General features: G+C 61.2%; 1 protein-coding gene across 2 annotated transcripts; it reads right to left on the bottom strand.

Annotated features, from left to right (window-relative positions):
- Nucleotides 1-355: 355 nt before the first annotated feature.
- Nucleotides 356-16,705, bottom strand: PLCB3 (phospholipase C beta 3). Of its 2 annotated transcripts, XM_019954832.2 has the most exons (31): nt 16,469-16,703; nt 13,096-13,173; nt 12,759-12,827; nt 12,530-12,670; nt 12,229-12,308; nt 12,071-12,124; nt 11,903-11,978; nt 11,700-11,800; nt 10,997-11,163; nt 10,776-10,922; nt 9,630-9,870; nt 9,345-9,429; nt 9,083-9,269; nt 8,151-8,356; nt 7,239-7,335; nt 7,075-7,159; nt 6,668-6,792; nt 6,171-6,325; nt 5,929-6,090; nt 5,159-5,258; nt 4,968-5,072; nt 4,664-4,755; nt 3,232-3,397; nt 3,107-3,142; nt 2,803-2,995; nt 2,092-2,233; nt 1,916-1,992; nt 1,575-1,664; nt 1,426-1,483; nt 1,053-1,139; nt 356-972 (listed from the first exon to the last, which is right to left on the bottom strand). In XM_019954832.2, exons 1-31 carry the CDS (start codon nt 16,565-16,567, stop codon nt 769-771), a joined length of 3,705 nt encoding a protein of 1,234 aa, XP_019810391.2. In that variant the 5' UTR covers nt 16,568-16,703; the 3' UTR covers nt 356-768. The 2 variants fall into 2 exon arrangements, with proteins under 2 accessions (XP_019810391.2, XP_070639499.1); XM_070783398.1 differs by lacking the exons at nt 356-972; nt 1,053-1,139; nt 1,426-1,483; ... (1 more) ...; nt 1,916-1,992; nt 2,092-2,233 and adding an exon at nt 2,298-2,683 and having other exon boundaries at nt 16,469-16,705.
- Between the last annotated feature and the right edge of the window lie 1,597 nt (nt 16,706-18,302).

The raw sequence follows: 18,302 nt of genomic DNA, 5'->3' as shown, positions 1-18,302 counted from the left end.
GGAGGCTTCCTGAAGCAGAGGCCTGAGCCTCTATGAAGGGAAGACAAGAAGAGCCTAGGAGAGAGAAAAGTAACCAGAGTAAGGGGCGGGGGAAGCAGAGTGAGAACCCAGGACAGAGCGCAGAGAGGAGAGAGAGCCTGGGGGAGGCCGGAGGGCCTCTGATGTCAGGTCCCTGGCAAGACCTCCAGGCAGTTCCTGGGCAAGGAGGTCTCAAAACCCCTTTTTGGGGGGCCTGACCCACAATGCCCACAAGCCCATTTTATAGATGAGAAAACTGAGGCTCCAGAAAAAGCAGAACCAGATCTAGGGCCCAGAATCCTCTCCAGTACTGCCCCAAACCACGCTGCACACAGGGTCCCTGAAATCCACGTTTATTCACATAAAAAAAAAAATCCCCAAAGGAAAGAGAAAGAATGTGACTTCCCGGAGCTCAAAGGCTCCACCCACTGTTCCCTGGGGAAGTGAGGGAGACAACTCCCACTCTAGGGTGTGGGTGTCATGGGGGTGAGGCCCTTCTGGCCCAGTGTGACCCACCGAGCACCTTCCCTAGGACTGAGGGCAGGAAGGAGGGGCTGGAAACTAATGGGACCCCAGGGGGGGGTAAAAGGAGGGAGTTAGTGTGGGGTGCTTGCCCTGGTTTAAAAAAATAAAATTTCTAAAGATAAAAAGTTTAAAAAAAAAAAAAAAAAGAGCATATTTAGTGTCTTAGCCTCCTGCCCTCCTCCCAGCGCCCACCCTGGCCTGGTGGCCACCTCTTGCTCAGCCAGTTCAGAGCTTTGTAGTCTCCTCCTGGCTCTCTGAGTCAGCGCCGGGCAGGTGCCCGCTGCTCCCAGGCGCGTGACCGTTGCTGGCACAGGCGACCAGATGCCCGTCCCCCAGTCCCTCCTGTGTCTCGCCCAGCAGGCTCCAGCGGATCTCCTGGGGCAGCCTCTCCCGCTGCTCCTGACAGTCCTGGACCAGCTGGGCCAGCAGCTGCAGGAGGAGCAGCGTCAGATAGGCCACGCAGTGCTCTGCCCACCTGCCGCCCGCCTGCCCCTCACCCACGGCCTCACCTTGGGCTCCTCTTCCGCCAGCTGTTGGAGGATCTGCTGCTGTCCGGCCACAAGGCGTTCCTGCCGCTGCTTCTGGGCCTCCTCCAGCTGTGTGTGGGGGACAAGGGCTCACACAAGGGTCTCTAAGGGAGGGGCCTGGGCCCCGGGGCTCTGGCGGCAGAGAAGTCAGGCAGACTCTCTTTCTGAGCAAGAAGGCGAAGGTTCCCGGGGCTGTGTGACCAGCGTCCTGAGATGACTCTTAACAGCAGACCCATAGAGAAAGGATCTAGAAGTCCCTCTAGGGTGACGGAACACCAGGTTGACACCCAAGATTCTGGTTTGGGATGACTGAAGGAACAGGGGTGGGCTAGGGTGGCATCTGAGCTCCACTCACCCGACGGATGGAGTTGACTGACTCAGTGATGTGCCGACGGTTAATCTCTGTCAGTTCCCTGCACGGGAGGCAAGGAGGATGGGCTCAGCGCCCAGGTACCCACCCGGCCTGCCCAGCACACCACTGGCTCCCAGCCCCGATGCCCTTACGCCTCTTTCTTATGTTTCTCCCTGGTCTTGGCCTCTGAGATGCTGTTGTGGCGTTTCCTGTCCAGGATCTTCTGCAGCTCCTTCTTCTCCCTGGAGGAGCCAGTGGGAGAACAGGCAGGGTCAATGGCAGGACAGGGGTGTGCGTGTGTGTGTGTGTGTGTGTGTGTGTGTGTGCGCGCGCGTGCGTGTGCGCATTTGCCCACCTCGTGGCACCAGGGAGTACACCCCTCTCCGTGCACGCATGCGTGTGTGTATCTGTGTGTGTCCATGTGTCTCTGCCTACCTCGTGGCACCAGGGAGTACCCCCTGACCCCGCCGCCCACGAGATCCCCGGCCTTCACCTCTCGTTTATCTCCTTCAGTTTCTTCAACTGAGTCATGTGAGCGTCCAGGACAACCTCCCTGAGCTTCAGCTGAGCCTACAGACACAGGTGGCCGACAGGTGACCCGGGCTGTGACAGGCCTGTCCCAGAGGCAGGCTCCCCCTGCCCCCCACCACATGCCACCACCCCCCCCACCTGCTGCAGGTGCTCCAGCCTCCGATCCGCCTCTGTGTCCACCTGGGCCTCCCTCAGCTCCAGCAGACACTGCACCTGTTTCTTCTGGAACTCTTGATACCTGCTAACCTCTTCCTCTTCTGCCCTCTCGTCCTCCCCGCTTCTGTGGGGAGAACCCCTCTGGGTAATACTCAGGTTGTCACATGGACCTGGGCAAGGAGGGCAGGGGGACAGGGCAGATGCCCACAGGCAGTGACAGATACCAGCCCGGAGAGGTGGGATTGGTTATGCCAAGGAGGAGGCCTGTCAGCTCCACACAAATGTTAGGAGCCTATCTGGGCAACAGTCCCCGGAAACACGCTCTTATGAGGACTTCAAAAAAGGTATCCCTCCTGGTGGAAAGGGACTTCCCTTGTGGCTCAGCTGGTAAAGAATCCGCCTGCAATGTGGGAGACCTGGGTTTGATCCCTGGGTTGGGAAGATCCCCTGAAGAAGGGAAAGGCTACCCACTCCAGTATTCTGGCCTGGAGAATTCCATGGACTGCATAGTCCACGGGGTTGCAAAGAGGGTGGGACCCAGAGTCCTCTGTCTTCCTTGCAGCAAACCTCCTTCCTGGGGGTCAAAAGGGCAGCCCTGGGCCATCTGTCTATGTCCACCTGGTGCAGAAACCCTCATATTCATATTCACATTCACATCCACGCACAAAGCACATGGGCAGGCAGGATACTCACAGGACACCAGGCCGCTGTCGGCACCTGCTCCCCGCACGGGCCTGGGCCAGGTTGTCGAGCAACCGGCGCGTGAGGGCAACGGCCTTCCGCTGATGTTTCTTGTACAGCTCCCGGAAGTCTCGCTCTTGCCGGCTCCGGAGCTTCACTAGGGCCTTGTGGCCTCGGAGCTCGTCCAGCGGGGCCGGGGCCACCTCTGTGGACAGCAAAGGCAGGCTGGGCTGGGCTGGGCTGGGGCAGACCACCCCTGCCGGAGCACCGGTTCCCTGCAGAAGTAGCCCTGCCCCAGGACAGGCCCGCCCCCTACCTGAGAGGATGCTGGCGATAAGATCATCGCGCTGACCTGGAAAGCACAGGCAGGGCTGGCTGTGAGAAGCTGGAGAAGGGCAGAGCTATCCCCATCTCTCCACCTACCCCCAGGCCGCCCCTTACCTGGGCTGCTGATGGAGGAGCTGATGGAGGAGCTGGTCGGGGAGGTGGCGGGGCCTGGGGGCCGGCGCGGGGAGGCGTCCAGCGGGCTGGGCGTCGGGTGTGGGTTCAGCTGGCACCCCAGCTGCTGAGTCTGGGTCTCCTGGCTCGTCTCCGGGCCAGACTGAGCCTGCAAGGGTGAGGTGGAGGAAGTAGAATGCTCTATGCTCCTTCCAGAAATGCTACTCTCTCCAGACCCTTCTTTTATTTTTTTTAAATATTTTGGGGGGAGGGAGCCACACCGTGAGGCTTGTGGAGGACCTTAGTTCTCCAACCAGGGATCGAACCCAGGCCCTTGGCAGTGCAAGTGCAGAGTCCTAACCACTGGACCACCAGGGAACTCCCCCTCTCTAGACCCTTCCATCCTTCACAACCTCCTTCAGCCTGTGGCCCTGGACTCCTCTCGTCTGTCACGTGGGGGCTGTGAGAATAACTCTATGAGAACAAGACATGCATTTCTAACCCCCTTTGGCACGTGGGGTCTGGGGAAGAGAACGTGAGGTCATGTCTCTAGGATGTGAGGCCTCACTGCATATGGTTAGGAACTTCTAGATTGTTCTGGAAAGCCCTGGCCCAGCCCCAAGTTCCCTCCTGTCTCTGAGTCCCCCCTCCACCCTTGCCCACAGCTGCTCATCTTCCTCGATGCTTAGCTCCTGATTAAATCAACGAAGGAAGTGACCGCAGAGGGGGCACTAGTCTCTCCCGCTAATAACTCCAGACAGCCAGCTTTCTTCCCTGCTGCCGCAGGCCCCCAGGGGACCGGGCCTAGATGTGTGGCCAGCCTCTGCTCCTGACCCCTCCCCGCAGAAGCCACGGCCCGTCTCATGGCTCCCAGGACCATGCTTGAAAAGCTTTTAGGGCTTCCAACTGCCCTGGTGAAGCGGCTGAACTCCTCACCCTGGCTTTGAGCCTGCCGGCAGCCAGAATTCTAGCCCTGGACAGTCCTGAAGGCCTTTCTTAAGCAGAAGGGATTTCCACCTCCTTAAAATGTGGCGAGTAACCCCAGGCAGCTGAGCCTCCTGAACGAGAGAGCCCAGAAGCCCTAGCCGTGCAGCGTGGTGGAAGGGCGCTGGAGGCAGAGCCCAGGGCTGGAGGGACAGTGTGGGTGAACCCATGAAGCTGACAGCAGCAGCAAGCAGGGAACAGGCTCCTCAGGGAAAAGAGTCCTACCACCAGCTGGGACTGGCATGGGCGGTATAGACAGAGGAGAGCGGAGAAGGCTGCAGGGTGCTTCTCCACCAGGGCTGGGCCCAGGGGTCAGCTCTGACCACTCCCCCACCCTGACCCCCAGGGTCCAGGTGAGCCTGAGCCTTGCTGCCCTCCTGCCTGTCAAGAGCACAGGCAGACAGACCCCTCCAGGCATCACTGTGCCTGCCCCTGACCTGCCCTGGCTCACCTCGCTCTCCCCAATGAGGGCAGCCAGCTGCTTGGCCCTCTGGTCCATCAGGCTGACATGCTTGATGGGGTTGATCAGGGCCTCTGCATAGTCTGGGGGTGGAGGGGCAGAGGGCAAGGGTCTCAGACAGAACCCCCAGGGCCCACACACTCCCCAGCTCTGGTCTCACACAGGGACCACAAAACCACCCTCAGATCTGTTTACCACCCACCTGGTGCCACCAGTCCCAGCCAGTCCCAGGCCCTGGTGGTGTCCTTGTCCCCACCCTGCCTGGCCTGCCCTGCCCCAGCCCCATGCGGCTCACCCTGGTGGTCGTCGGGGATGTAGTCGGAGGCCTCGGTGTAGATGAGCAGGGCTGGCAGGCACAGCGGCTGGTTGGCCTCATTCCGCAGGCAGATGTAATGGTACCCTGGGAGGGTGGGAGGGCAAGGGGGCTGAGCACAGGTCCCCACACACTGTGCCCCCCCTAACTGCCCAGAGCCCAGATGGTCTCACCTGAGCGGATAGCAGAGACAGGCAGGATCCGGTGCCCCACGAACTTGCCCCCCTCCTCAAAGGCCGCGATGCGCAGCGAAGCCAGTGTGGGCAGCACCACCTGAGGGCCCAGTCTGGTCTGAGCCGCAGATGACCATGGCCAGCAAGGCCGCCACCCAGAGTGGGCCCCTGGACCACATGACCCAACCACAGACCATCAGTCACCATCGCCACTGAGCCAATGGTGGACCCGCACCTCCGCAGCCGGGCCAGAGGTGGCCAGTGTTCCCCAGAGCCCTGAGTCCAGAACACAGGCAGACAGACCCCTCCAGGCATCATTATGGCAGGACGGGTCTGGTCACTGCCGGCTTAGCAACTAGACCAAGCCATGCATCTGAGACTGAGGCCGCATCCTCGGCAGGCGCATCCATCTGGGAGGCAGGGAGCAGCTGGGGTGAGCTTGCAGCAAGTCCCTCCTGCCTGGGAGAGGGGGTGGGCTGTGCCCCCAGGGGGCTACGGGACCTCCTGCCGTTTCAGCTTCCTGTCCCCCCACCCTGACCCCACAGAGGGCAGGGAGCTCCAGCCTGACGCGGGGACAGGCAGGACCTGGGGTGACAGGCCTAGCCTCGGCACCGCTGCCTCTGACCCCCGACCATGTGGCACTCCTGTTCCCCCACCAAGAGAGCCCGGCAGGTCTGGGGTGACACCCCTAGCCTCGGCACCCCTGCCTCTGACCCCGACCACATGGCGCTCCTGTTCCCCCAAGGGAGTCTAGCAGGTCTGGGGCTCACCTTGGGGAAGTCGAATGGCTCCTCATCCCACACAGGGTTGAACGAGTTCCCCTGTGAGGTCCGTGTGCGGTACTTGCGCCGCGTGTCAACAGGAAGCCCGAACATGTCTACCTCCACGTAGATTCCCACCTTCCTGTCGGACAGGAACTGCCCCGAGATCACCTGGGGGGCCAGGAGGGTGAGGAGGCTGCTCAAAAGTCCCACCCCCGGGACACCCTGGCTCGCGCCCTTCCCGGCCCCACCTTGACCCGCACGGCATTGGCCACGATGCCGTCCACTATGACTTCGGTGAAGGGGTCAAAGGACTTGTCCGGCCGCCGCATGAACTCAGGCTTGAGTAGGTAGCCGCTGCGCCCGTTGTACTCAAACACGCCGGCGTTGAGCTGCATTGGCACATCTGGGGGGGGCGGTGCGCGACATGGGGAGGGCGAGGGTCAGCAGGTGGAACAGGGTCAGGGGTCAGGAAGGACACTGCCATGCAGTGCAGTGGGGAAACCAGGGGTCATTCAGGTCAGATCAGATGGCATCCAGGATCCAGATTCCAAGAATACTGGACAAGGGGCCAGGTCTAGCATCAGCCAAGGTCAGGGGTTAGGGTTAGCTGAGGTCTTAGTTGGATTTGGGGATCTGGTATTAGATAGAGTCAGAGGTCCCTGAAGTCAAGATTCACAGGATCAGGGGGCAGAAGTTAGTGAGGCTGGGGGCCAGAGGTCAAAGGTCAAGGCAGGGCAGCGCTCACCCAGGGTCTGAAAGTTGAGTGCAACGAGCTGGCAGCCCACGTTCCAGAAGAGCTGGGGCATGTAGTTGGACGAGTCCACGCGGGTGCCCTTGGGGTAGATGCGGCTGAGCTGCTGCTTGTTGTATCTGAGGTTGACAGTCAGGGACCACAGGCAGGTACTGGCCCCGCGTTCTGCCTCGAGCCCAGTGCTCCAGGCCCATCCTCGGCTCCTGTGAACCCATCTCCCGGCCTTAGCTCAAGCTGTCCCGCAGTCCCCCACTTCTCAGCCTAGGCCCTGGGCAGTCTCCCAGGCCCACTCCCAACCTAGACAGGGGTGCTTGAGAGTCAGGAGTGGTAGAACCACCCGAGCCTGCCTCCCAGTGAGCAGCCCCACCCTGGCCCGCCAGACTGCCAGTGCGGAAGGATACTCCACAAACTCCATGGGGCTCTTGGTCAGTTGCTCCATGGCCTTGGTCTCCACGAAGGACGACATCTCGAAGCACTTGTTCCTCTCTGGGGGGTGGAGGTGGGAGAGGATCAGGCCTGGCACAGCCCGACTGCCTCCCCTTCCCCCACCTCTCACCCCACTCACTTCGAGCAGCCTCGAAGGACTTGAACTTGACAGGCTCGATATAGTTGACGAGTGTGGACATTTCCTCAGTGGCGTTGACCTCACTGCTGGCGGTGCCCTGGGGCCCCCAATCGCAGGGTCAGCGGTTCCGTGCCCCCCAGCCGGGAGTTGGAAGCTCCCTCACCTGCCCCCGCACCACAGAGGAGGCGCTGACCCTCTTCCCAGCCCGGCCACAGCCTGTCCGTCATGGTCCCATGCGCCCCACAACCTTCTCTCTGGGCCTTGCTGACCGGGCCCTGGACCCCACCTTCCCAGTCTGCCTCCTGCCCCCTGATCCTTGGAAGGTGGAACTCCTCAGCCAACCTCAGGGGTTCAATTATTCACATGAGGGTGAGCCCCCAAATTCCCACCCCCACTCTCATTTCCAGCCACCGCCTTGCCACCTCTTCCTGGGTACTCACAAGATTCCCCAAGCCTTGTGTCCTGAGCTCACTCACCTCTGCCCACATCCATCCCCACTCCAGGCCCCTCCCAAACCCAGTCTCAGCGCTGACCTTTCCTGTCACCTCCCTTCCCCAGAACTCAGTGCCCCTCCCTCCTCCACACTCTCTGGCCCTGCCACAAGGCCTGTGCACAGCCCCCCTTCCTCAGTCTGCTCACCCAACGTCCTCGCCGAGGTCTGACTCCCCACTCCTCACCCCGGTTCTACACCCTAACTCACCCCTCCCAGCCCATATCCCAAACACAATTTCACACTTGTTTCCATACCTGTTTACCTAAGACCCTCCCCAACTCCACACACACCCCCTCTGTGTGAACTCTGGGAGGGCAGGTGGACCCAGCGCTCAGGGCTGCGCCTGGCACAGTCAGGGCTCAGCCCACTTGGGAAGTGAAGGCATGCCACTGCCCCCTCATCCCGCTCGCAGGCCTGACCTCATCCGTGGTCGGCTTTTTGGGGTCCGTTTGTTCCTCCTCTTCCTCGTCCTCTTCCTCATCCTCCCGGTAGGCAGGTCCAAGAACATCAGGGCCCCGCTGCAAACCCTCCTCCCCCAGAGACTTCCGAGGCTCCAGGCTGGGCTTCTCGAGGCCCACCTCCTCCCCATTGCTCAGGCCTGGGCAGCTGTCAGAGCTGGGGGACCCTGCAGAGGACAAGGCCATGGGGTCAGGGGTCAGGGCACACAATTGCTCAGGAGCCAGGAAGGGTTGGGCCCGGGGGGTGCAGAGCTGCCTCATGGAGTCCAGGGGTACTCTCAGCGCAGTGTCGCTGAGGAGAGGGGGAGGTCAGGAATTGAATGGGATCAAACCCAGTGGTAGTGTAGAGGAGTCAAAGGTCAAAGGTCAGGGTGCAAATATAACTCTGGGGAGATGTAACTCAGGAAGATAGGTAGGGTGGCTCAGAAGGCTGAGAACTGGGATACAACAGTCCTGACAGTTAGGGGGAAGGATGACAAGGAGGGGTTCCAAGTCAAGGGTCAGTTAGGGCTACACCCCATGAAGGGGCTTAGGGAGGTGAGCAGTCAGGGGTCAGATGGAAGAGGGGCCTCAATAAAGTGAGAGGTCAGGGTGAGCTGAAATAGGACCCACTGGGAGGGTACACTCAGAAGGGGTCTCAGGAGAGAGATGGTTCACTGAGGTCAGAGGTCTGAGTTACAACCTGGTCGAGGGGGAACACCTCTGTGAGGTGCTAGCTGGAGGCTGAGACTGAAGGGTCAGGAGGTGGATGGAACCACATCCCAGGCGGCGAGTGGCTCAGAGAGGGGGGAGGTCAGGTTGGGCGCAGAAGGCGCATCTCCAGGGAGGGCTGGGCTCAGAGAAGTGGGGGCTTAGAGTCGGGACTGGGGTAGGAGGTCAGGCCAGGATCTCACCAAGCTGGGGCGAGGAGGGCTCGGTGGTGGCGGAGCTCTCGCTCAGGGCCGAGTTGCTCTGCTCCAGTGGCCGCTTGCGCACGGAGCTGTCGGGGACGCCGCTGCCGAGTCGGTGCCGCTTCTTGTTCTTCACCAGGATGCGGCCCATCAGGTCCTGGGGGCTGGGCAGGGGGACGCCTGGGGCCAGCTGGTGGGCATGGACAGGTCAGCGTCTGCTGGGTGCCCTAACCCCCACGCCCTGCCCCAGCTCTGAGCCCCATACCGGGTACTTGTCCAGGGGGTCGATGAGCAGAGCGTCCCCAAAGATGGAGCGGCAGTACTCAGCCATCTTGGCCTGCTGTTTCGCCCTGTGGGGCCAAGGTCAGAGGTCAGAGGTTCCTGGGGTGAAGCTGAAATCCCCAGAGTGGATCAGAGGCTGGCAAGATGACCAAAAGGGTCACTCTCTCCCAGGGTCAAAGGTCATAGGAGCAATCCAACAGTGTCATGGTGAGTGGCTGTCCCTGGGTCAACAGGGACTCCCCCCGGCTGGGATTGGGGCCCCACTCACGAGTCCACGTGGTTCTCAAAGGAGAGGATGACGGGGTAGGGCGAAGTCTTGAAGGCGGTCTCCGCGATGGCCTCAAGCACGTCTCTCAGCGGCACCTCCGTGGTCATGGTGAAGCCGTGCGTGATGAACGGCTCCTCCTCGGGCGGCCGCCCCTTCCACACGTCCAGCTCCACACAGCGGCAGCCCCACAACAGCGCCTGCCGGTACATCTCCACCGACGAGGTTCCGGCCAGCTGCCCCGCTGGGGGCCAGGCTCCATCACCACCAGTGCCCAGCCAGCCTGGCTCCTCATCCTCCTCCCCAGGCCTGCGCTGAGCTGGGTGGGGCCGTGCCGGGGACACAGAGCCCCGGTGGTGGCCTAGCCTGGGCTCTCTTTGTCTGGGCAGCTGCTGATCACTCCTTGATTCACTGTGGAACCAGCATCACCTCTCCCCAAAGCCCCAAAGCCAGGCAGAGTCAGCATCCGTCGGCACTGGCGGACAGGCGGGCCCTCTACCTCCAGGTCTCACCCTCTCTCAGATGAACTCCCATCAGCCCCCATCCCACCGGCCTGAACTGGGGGTTGTCCCCAGCACCCCCACGGCCCCCCGCTTCCCTTTCTTCCTTCCACGGTGGCTGCCCTGGAACAGCCTCTGTCACCTCCTCCTGGGGACAGCAGGCTCCTCCCCGCCTCCCATCCAATCTCTGTGGAGCACCGGGCGTCATCCTTCTAAAAACATACCAGGTCACATCACCTCCCCCTGCTCAACACCTTGCAAGAAGCCTTCCCATTCACTCAGGATCAGTACAAATTCCTTCCATTCTTTCTGCGCCTCCAGGGTCCCTCTCTGGATACCTGCCCCACCACGCCCCACCCGCCCCACCCCGCCTCCTGGCCTCCTTTCAGCTTAAGAGCACCAGGTGGCCCCAGCTCCAGCCCCGCCACCCCTCCAATATACACAGGCTGTCCTTCACAGGGCAGGTGCAGGCCTCAGCCCTTCCCCTGGGGAAGCCTCCTGGACCTCCGGGGAAACCCATGCACAGAAGCCCGCTCCCCAGGACAGGCTTGCTATTTCTGGCTTGCTTCCCCAGCGTGGGCCACCCCAAAGGGAGGGAGGCAGTCTGAGGACCAGAGGGCAGAGGTCACGCTAGGATGGGCACGCTCACCCGTGAGATAGGTGTTGTGCGAGGAATTGATGAAGTAGGCGCTGAGCGGCTGGGTCATGTCTGTGCTCAGATCCAAGGCCTCAAGCGGCAGAATGCCATTCTCCTCACCTCCCAGGTAGCGGCTGAAGCCCTCCATGGACATCTGGTCTGGGGGACAGGGTAGGGTCAGCAGGGTCAGTGGGGGCCCTCCCGCCTTGCCCCCAGTTCCCACGCTGGCTCACCTCGCTCCAGGAACTGCTTGTTGGGTTCGTACTTCTCGATGAGCAGTCGGGCCTGGGAGGGCCGCAGAGGTGGGTACAGCACTTCGTTGAGCCGCGGGTCCCGCTGCTTCTGGTTAATGAAATCCATGAGCTGCTCCAGCGTCAGGTAAGGTTTGCCCTTGGCACCTCTGGAGGGGGTGAGATGCTGGCTTAGGCTGCAGCCTCACCAGCCCCTGCTTCAAACCCTCCCTGGGGGAGGAGTCAGAAGGTCGGTGCCTAGTTCCAGAACCTTCTGATGGGGACGGGGGCCAGTCTCAGCCGCCCTGGGCCTCAGTTTCCCCATCCACTCTCCTGACCACTTGGTGCCGACGCTGGTATCAGTAAGGGCTTTGGAAGCCACCAAGGGCCTGGCCCACCACACCATGCCTGCCTGCAGCTCCTGAGTCCAACCTCAGGTCCAGCGTCATCCACAACACATCTGAGCCAATGCATTCTGGTCCCCAGCGCGGGGGACCTCCTGCTGTCTCAGGAGCATCCTTGGCCAAGAAGGGTCAGCACAGAACTGTCCACATAAGAGCCCCAGGCAACCCTGAGCACAGCTACAGCCCAGCACACAGAGACCCCCAAGAGGTCTGCCTCCCCTCCCGGGACTGGAAGGAATGCCGCTGCCGGCAGAGGCCAGACGCAGTACACGGGGGCCGGTGGGCAGGTCGGCCTTGCTCACATCTCCAGCAGGATCTTGTCAATGTCTGGCCGCAGACACAGCTTGTTCAGGAACCGCTCAAAGATTTCCAAGGAAAACTCGTCAGGCCGGATGGACTCGCTCTAGGGGCCAGGAGTGGAGAGTCAGAACCCAGGGTCAGCCGGCCCTGAAAGGGCAGGCACCCATTGTGATACCCGCCCAACCCCTGTCCCCAGGCCCCTCACTCGGTTGAAATTGAGGCCACAGGATTCCAGTGCAGTTTCTACCCGCTTCTTGTCTGCTGAGAACATCTTCAGGATGCTGAGCAGATGGGAAGGGTTAGGGTCAGTGGGGCAAAGGTCACCAAGGTCAGAACAGCAGAGGAGGTGCTGAGGAGGGAAAGGGGTGCTCACTTCTTGACTGGAATCCGTCCATCCTGGTTTACCTGCAGCTTCAGCTTCGTGTATCTGGGGGAGACAGGTGGCAGGGTCACGCCCTGGGACAACAGCCTCCTGAACCCCCCACCACGCACTCCTGCCCCGCGCTTCCCCAGGGCAGGCCCAGGGCTCACGCTTTGCGCAAGAAGGTGTTCCGGGAGGCGTTCTGAGCCAGGATGTTCATAGCCAACTTGAAGAGCTCCTCGGACCAGACCTGAGGGGTCAGGATCCAGGGGCAGGGCGTGAGTGGGGGACAGAGGGGCTGGCTCAGCCACTGTCTGATACACAGGAAATGCTTATAAACCGCTTTGTCAGAGGATGATCAGAAAAAGGGGCAGAGGGCAGCCTAGTACACAGCAGGTGCCTACTAAGTGATGGCTGACTCAGCAAGTGAGGCAGTAGCTCCCCCAGGCCCAGCCATCGATCCCAGCCCACCTTGGCTGTATCATCCTGCACGGCCATGAAGTTCAAGAATGTTGTATTCACTGGGTCTGGCCCGGCCACCACTGTCATCAGCTTCTCCTCCAACCGGGCATCAGGGCCCCCAAAGCCCAACACCTCCCGGATCTTGGGGTCCTGCGTAGATGAGAGCCAAGGGTGAAGAGGGCTGTCCCCTTCCCCCATTACCTCACTCCCATCCATAACCTGGGGCCCCATCACTCACCTTGGGCAGGCGGGCATAACGGCCCGTCCTGGTATCCCTGATGGAACTGATGTCGAGTGTGTCCACCTCCTGGGGAAACCAGATGCCACGGTGGGTCTGAGAGGCTCCAGGGTGAGAGCTGGAAGCCCCCAAGCTCCCCACCCGGGCCAGGGAGTGCTCACCCCCTGCTGTAGCCCCAGTCTTAGCCCCCACCCGTAGCACTTCCTGTCCAGGGAATTGTGGGAGAGGTCAGGCAGCAGCGGGGCCCCACCCCCAAGGGTAGGGTCAGGGAATGGTTTCAGGGGGTATGGGGTAGGGGGCCCTAGACCCAAGAAAGCTGTGCCAGCGCCACCCTCACCATGTTGGGTCCCGTCCAGTACAGGAAGAAGCCATTGGAGTCCACTCGCAGGGTTACCAGGTTCCGACTGGAGGCCTCCTGGGGACGAGAAGGATGGCAGGGGTCAGGGAGTGAGGGCTGCTGCCCAGGTTTGGGCCCTGGAAGCCCAGGCCCATCCACTCCAATCTTTCTGCTAGTGAGTGAAGATGACGGCTCAGCCAGGCCACAGGTCCTTAGTGGCTCCTTTCAGTCCTCAGGACAAAGCTGAGCTCCTAGGCCCCTCCCAGCCCCACCTCCTTCTTGCTCTAAGACTCTGTCACATGGACCACTCACTATCTATTCCCCATCCCCAGGTTTTGCATCATTGTTCCCGTGCAGGGATATCTTCCTTTCTTTCTCTACCCATGAAATCTGATCTGCCTCCTTGGAGAGGCCTCCCCAGACCCCAACCCTGGGCTGTTTCCTCATAAGGTCTGAGAGGTCCCTGGTGGCTGAAGCCCCCACAGCCCCCTTGGGAATATTTATGGAATGAAAGAAGAGGGTTTGGAACTGACCCTCACGGTCCTCTGTGTCCCTCATTCAGGTCCCCAGGACAGCCAGCCACCCCTTACATTGGCCTCAAAGTCCGTTACCCCCCCGCTCTGCACCCCACTGGAGTCCCACAGCTTCGAGGCTCACCCCACCCATCTTACAGCACAGACTAAGTCCCCTTGGACAGGTACTCATCCTGCCCTCAGGCCCAGACAGTGAATTCAGCCCTCACTCAAAGAGCCTGGTGGAAGGGCAGCAAAAGGGTGCACTGGCTCCATTTCCGAGAAGAGCCACCCTGTGTGACTCAGGACCAGCAGCGGTGGGGACGGGGTGGTGTCATCAGCAGCTCAGACTCAGCCAGGGCCCAAGTGACCAAGTGGCCACAGGCAGAACTCTCCTGTGGCTGTTTAGTTGCTCAGTGGTGTCCAAGTCTTTGCAACCCCTTGAATTGTAGCCTGTCAGGCTCCTCTGTCCGTGGGATTTTCCAGCCCAGAATGCTGGAGTGGGTTGCCATTTCCTTCTCCAGGAAATCTTCCTGACCCAGGGATCAAACTCGCATCTCCTGCATTAGCAGGCACTGGCAAGTGGATTCTTTACCACTGAGCCGCGAGGGAAGCCCAGAACTCTCTTCCCCCAGGCCAACAGAAGACCCTGCCTCACCCTGGTGCCACTCCCAAGTTACTGCTCACTGGTGGTCAGTACAACAGCTCACCCTCCCTTCTGCTTGCCAGGTATAGGTCTAAGCACCCACTATCTAGGAGCTCACTTAGTTCTCTAAACATCCTATGAGGTCTGCAATACTGTTCTTCCCATTTTACATTTGAGAAGACTGAGCCACAGAAAGACTATGCAGCTTTCCTAAGGTCAAGAAAAGGAGCCAAGATGTGCACGCAGGCAGTATGGCTCCAGGGCTTCCCTGGTAGACCAGACTGTAAAGAATCTGCCTGAAATGCAGGAGACCCAGGTGCAATCCCTGGGTCCGGAAGATCTCCTGGAGGAGGAAACAGCAACCCACGCCAGTATTCTTGCCTGGAGAATTCCATGGACAGATGAGCCTGGTGGGCTACAGTCCATGGGCTCACAAAGAGTCGGGCATGACTGAGCGACTAACACTACTAGCGTGGTTCCAGAGGCTTTTCTGGTGGCTCAGCAGTAAAGAATCCACCTGCTAATGCAGGGAATGCGGGTTCAATCCCTGGATCGGGAAGATCCCCTGGAGGAGGAAAGAGCAATGCACTCCAGTATTCCTGCCTCGGAAATCCCTTGCCTGGCAGGCTTCAGTCCATGGAGGGTTCTTGTTGAACTGAGCAATTGAACAACAATAACAAGTATGGCTCTCGAGTCCCAACGTTTGGGAAGCAGGGAACCAGGACCTCTGCCAGACTCCCAGCTGCTGGCCTCAGCCGCCACCCCACCGTGGGGCCTGGGATCAGTCTCTGTTCTCCAGACTCAGTTTCCATCTGCAGGAGGATGGGGACTGCACTAGCCCCGCCCATCTCAGGCTTTGCTTAGGAAAGATGGGAGACTGAGCTGGAGGCAGAGGGGACGGCAGCTTGGGAACTTTTGGGGTGCTTGGGCCTCCCCACCTCACTGGGCTGACACCTACCCTCAGCCCTTCTCTGGGATTACCAACCCTGCCCTGGGGCTCAGGGGCCCCCAGTAGTGTGAAGAGGGGCTAGTTCTGTGGGCACTGCCTCCAGGGCCTCCCTCTAACCCTCCTCAGGGGCCCGGTCTTCAAAGGCAGCCGGAACCCCAGCCTCTCAGGCCCCAAGTCCTTGTCAGCAACCCCCACCCCACCCCCAGGGCCCTCTCCCTGTTCCCACTTCCTTATTTGGGTTTATCACACTGGAAGGAAAAGGAGAAACTTTTCCCTTCAAGCTGGCCTGGGGGGAGGGGTCTGCCCTAGTCCCAGGGGCGCCGGGAGACCCTCTAGGGCACACCTGTTACCTCGGGCCACGCCCCCAGCCCCTCCCCTAGCTCTCACGCCTACCCGCCCCACCCAGCCGGAAAGGAGCCGGGAGTCTTCCAGGCCTCCGGCCTGGCTGGGAAGGAGCAGCTAGGAAGCTCAGGCCGGCGAGGAGGGGCCCAGGGGGCAGGGGAAGGGGCGCTGTGGAAACGAGCGTGAGGGGCAGGACCCGTCGCCGAGCCGCAGGTGGGAGCGGGACCTCGGGGATGCAGCAGGGGCAGGTCAGATAAAAGGGGGCCAGGATTTATTGGGGTTCAAAGTCCCAGTGCTAAGGAGTGGTGAGCAAAGTTCCCCCGTGGTGGAGGAACTTGGGGGGCAAAGTCTCCATGTGGGGTGACTTGGTACTCCCACCAGAGCGGGGAGCTGGGCTGGGATCTAGAAGCAAGGCAAAGGGGTGCCAGCCAGAACAGGGTGAAAAAGTGATGAATGGAGAAGAATGTTCAAAATAGGGTACGAGGAAGAGCAGGGTCCCAGAGGCACCCAGTCAGAATGGGGATACGCTAAGCCAGAGTGGGGGCCATGGTTCTTGAGCCAGACCGTCCAGTGCCGGGCAGGGGTCTGGTGACCAGGCCAGGGTTGGAGGAACGAAAATTAGACGGGCAGGGAGAAGTGAGAAGGACGAGTAAAAAAGCAGGGGCTAGGATTTATTGGGGTTCGAAATCTCCGAGCCAAGGAATAAATGTCAAATTTTCCGCAGATGAGGGGCTGGACTGGCGGGTGGGGGACAAAGTCTTCCTTACGGGGACGATTGGGGACTCAAGTTTCCGGAGCGCAGCCAGGCTGGGATGGGGGTGGCGCGGTGATCAGGCCAGTCTGGGCCGGGGGTCCCCGGCGTCTGGCGGAGCAGGAGTGACGGAATCCCCGGATCTGGGCGGAGCAGGGAGCCCCTGCACTCACCTCGTCCCATTTGATGAACTTACTCCCGCGCCGCAGGGTCTCCACGACGGTGGGCGGCTCTAGCTGCAGCGCGTGGACGCCGGGCCTGGCGCCCGCCATAGCCGGGCCGGGGGCGGGTCGGGGACCCACGGAGCCCCGACGGGGACCCGACGGCGCCGCTGTTCCCTCCGCGCGCTCCCGCACGGCCCGCTCCGGCCCGGCGGCGTCTGCGCCCGCCCGCCAGCCAGTCTGTCCCGGACAGACCAGAGAATCGGCGGGGCCCGGCCGGGGCGGGGCGGGGGCGGGGCCGCAGCGGGACCGCCCCCTCCCACAGCGTCCGGCCGGCCCGCCTCGCGTCGGCTCCCCCTGGCGGCCGGGGTGGCGACTGCAGCCAGAGGAGGGATGGGACCCGGGGCGCGCCTAGACTGAGGCGCTTCGCTGGGGGAACTCAGCTGAACAGGTTCGGGGTGGAGGGAGGGTGCTTAGGGATCGGGGTGCAGCTAGGTGGACTGGGTGTAGAGGGCGCTGCTGAAGACCGGCCCTGGGGTTAGCCCACTGTTTCTGAGGAGCAGGGGCGGGGGTATTACCAGAGAGCAATACTTGGGCCTGAGGGAGAAGAGACCTGCCTTCCACCCCACTCCTGCAGCATTTAGCTGAGTGCTGGAAAAGCCACTCCCACCCCCGCCTCTGCCCTCACATCGCCTCACCCCTTCCAGCAGCAGCTCGGCCCCCCTCCCTGAGAGCAATTAGCAAGCTAATGGGTCTCCCGCCGCAGGCGCCCTCCCCCCGTCCCTAGCCCGGGGAGGCCCGGCGCCTGCCGCCTCCTTTGAGGACCCAAGCACCCTGGCTTTGTAGAGCGAGCCCTGGAACAGCGCCCTTCTTGTTCCGCAGAACCCACTCCCCCCACCCCGCCCCAGCTCAGCCTGGAACCTGTCCCTGTGGGGCTCCCGACTGCAAACTGAGAAGGGGACAGCTGGTCGTTTTGCTTGGAGGGGTCAGAAGCCTCCTGGGTGTCCATGAACTAGGAGGGTTGAGGAGGGGCTCTGCCACGCCTGGCCCACAGCAGGTGCCCTGAAATCTGCAGCGTGCCAGGGACCTGAGCTGGAAGGCGCATAGGCACTGAGAAGGGTGGGGCTGCAGCCCCTCCCGCAGGGCTTGGCTGGGGGGGCTCCTGCCTGGGGGCCCCTGTGGGAGCCCCCCCAATACAGAGGCAGTAGCAGCAGCAGGTTTAAAGTAGAACTCATCCAGAGGGGCCAGCCAAGTCACCTAGAAACCCAGAAAGAGACGGAGCTGTTTCTGGGGGAGGAGGGGTCAGTCAAGGAGGAGGCAGCCCTACAGGCTGCCTTTGCCCCAGGCTTTCAGACCCCCAAGGGGAACCCTGCCTGGCACCGGCCATCCTCAAAATCCCCACCATGTTGGGCACCAACTCTAACCTAACAGATCTCCTAGCTTTTGGCCAAGGCCCTGTGGGTGTGATTATTATCTCTACTTGAGGCCCAGAGAGGGGAAAGGACTCGCCCAAGGACACTGGTGGCTCAGAGGTTAAAGCATCTGCCTCCAATGCAGGAGACCTGGGTTCGATCCCTGGGTCGGGAAGATCCCCTGGAGAAGGAAATGGTAACCCACTCTAGTATTCTTGCCTGGAGAATCCCATGGATGGAGAAGCCTGATAGGCTACAGTCCACGGGGTCACAAAGAGTCGGACACGACTGAGCGACTTCACCTTCAAGATCACGCAGCTTGGTAGGAGGATTGCAGCCCTCTGTCTTGAAGGCCAGCTTCTGTTCTGTCCTGTCTTTACTCCTTGCCCTTGAAGAGACTGAAGATCCTTGTCCTCTCTCATCAGAGCAACAGA

The sequence above is a fragment of the Bos indicus genome, chromosome 29 (assembly GCF_029378745.1).
Source record: "Bos indicus isolate NIAB-ARS_2022 breed Sahiwal x Tharparkar chromosome 29, NIAB-ARS_B.indTharparkar_mat_pri_1.0, whole genome shotgun sequence".
NCBI classification, from domain to species: Eukaryota; Metazoa; Chordata; class Mammalia; order Artiodactyla; family Bovidae; genus Bos; species Bos indicus.
This window is presented reverse-complemented; position numbering and strand designations above follow the sequence as displayed.

What these genes read in the sequence shown, in the direction of transcription:
- PLCB3 (XM_019954832.2), bottom strand. Translation starts at nt 16,567, where the DNA reads ATGGCGGGCGCCAGGCCCGGCGTCCACGCGCTGCAGCTAGAGCCGCCC. An exon ending in GTCCTTCGAGGCTGCTCGAA is followed by an intron (nt 7,160 to 7,238) that starts GTGAGTGGGGTG and finishes TCCACCCCCCAG; the next exon opens with AGAGGAACAAGTGCTTCGAG. An exon ending in CCAATGCCGTGCGGGTCAAG is followed by an intron (nt 6,091 to 6,170) that starts GTGGGGCCGGGA and finishes CTGGCCCCCCAG; the next exon opens with GTGATCTCGGGGCAGTTCCT.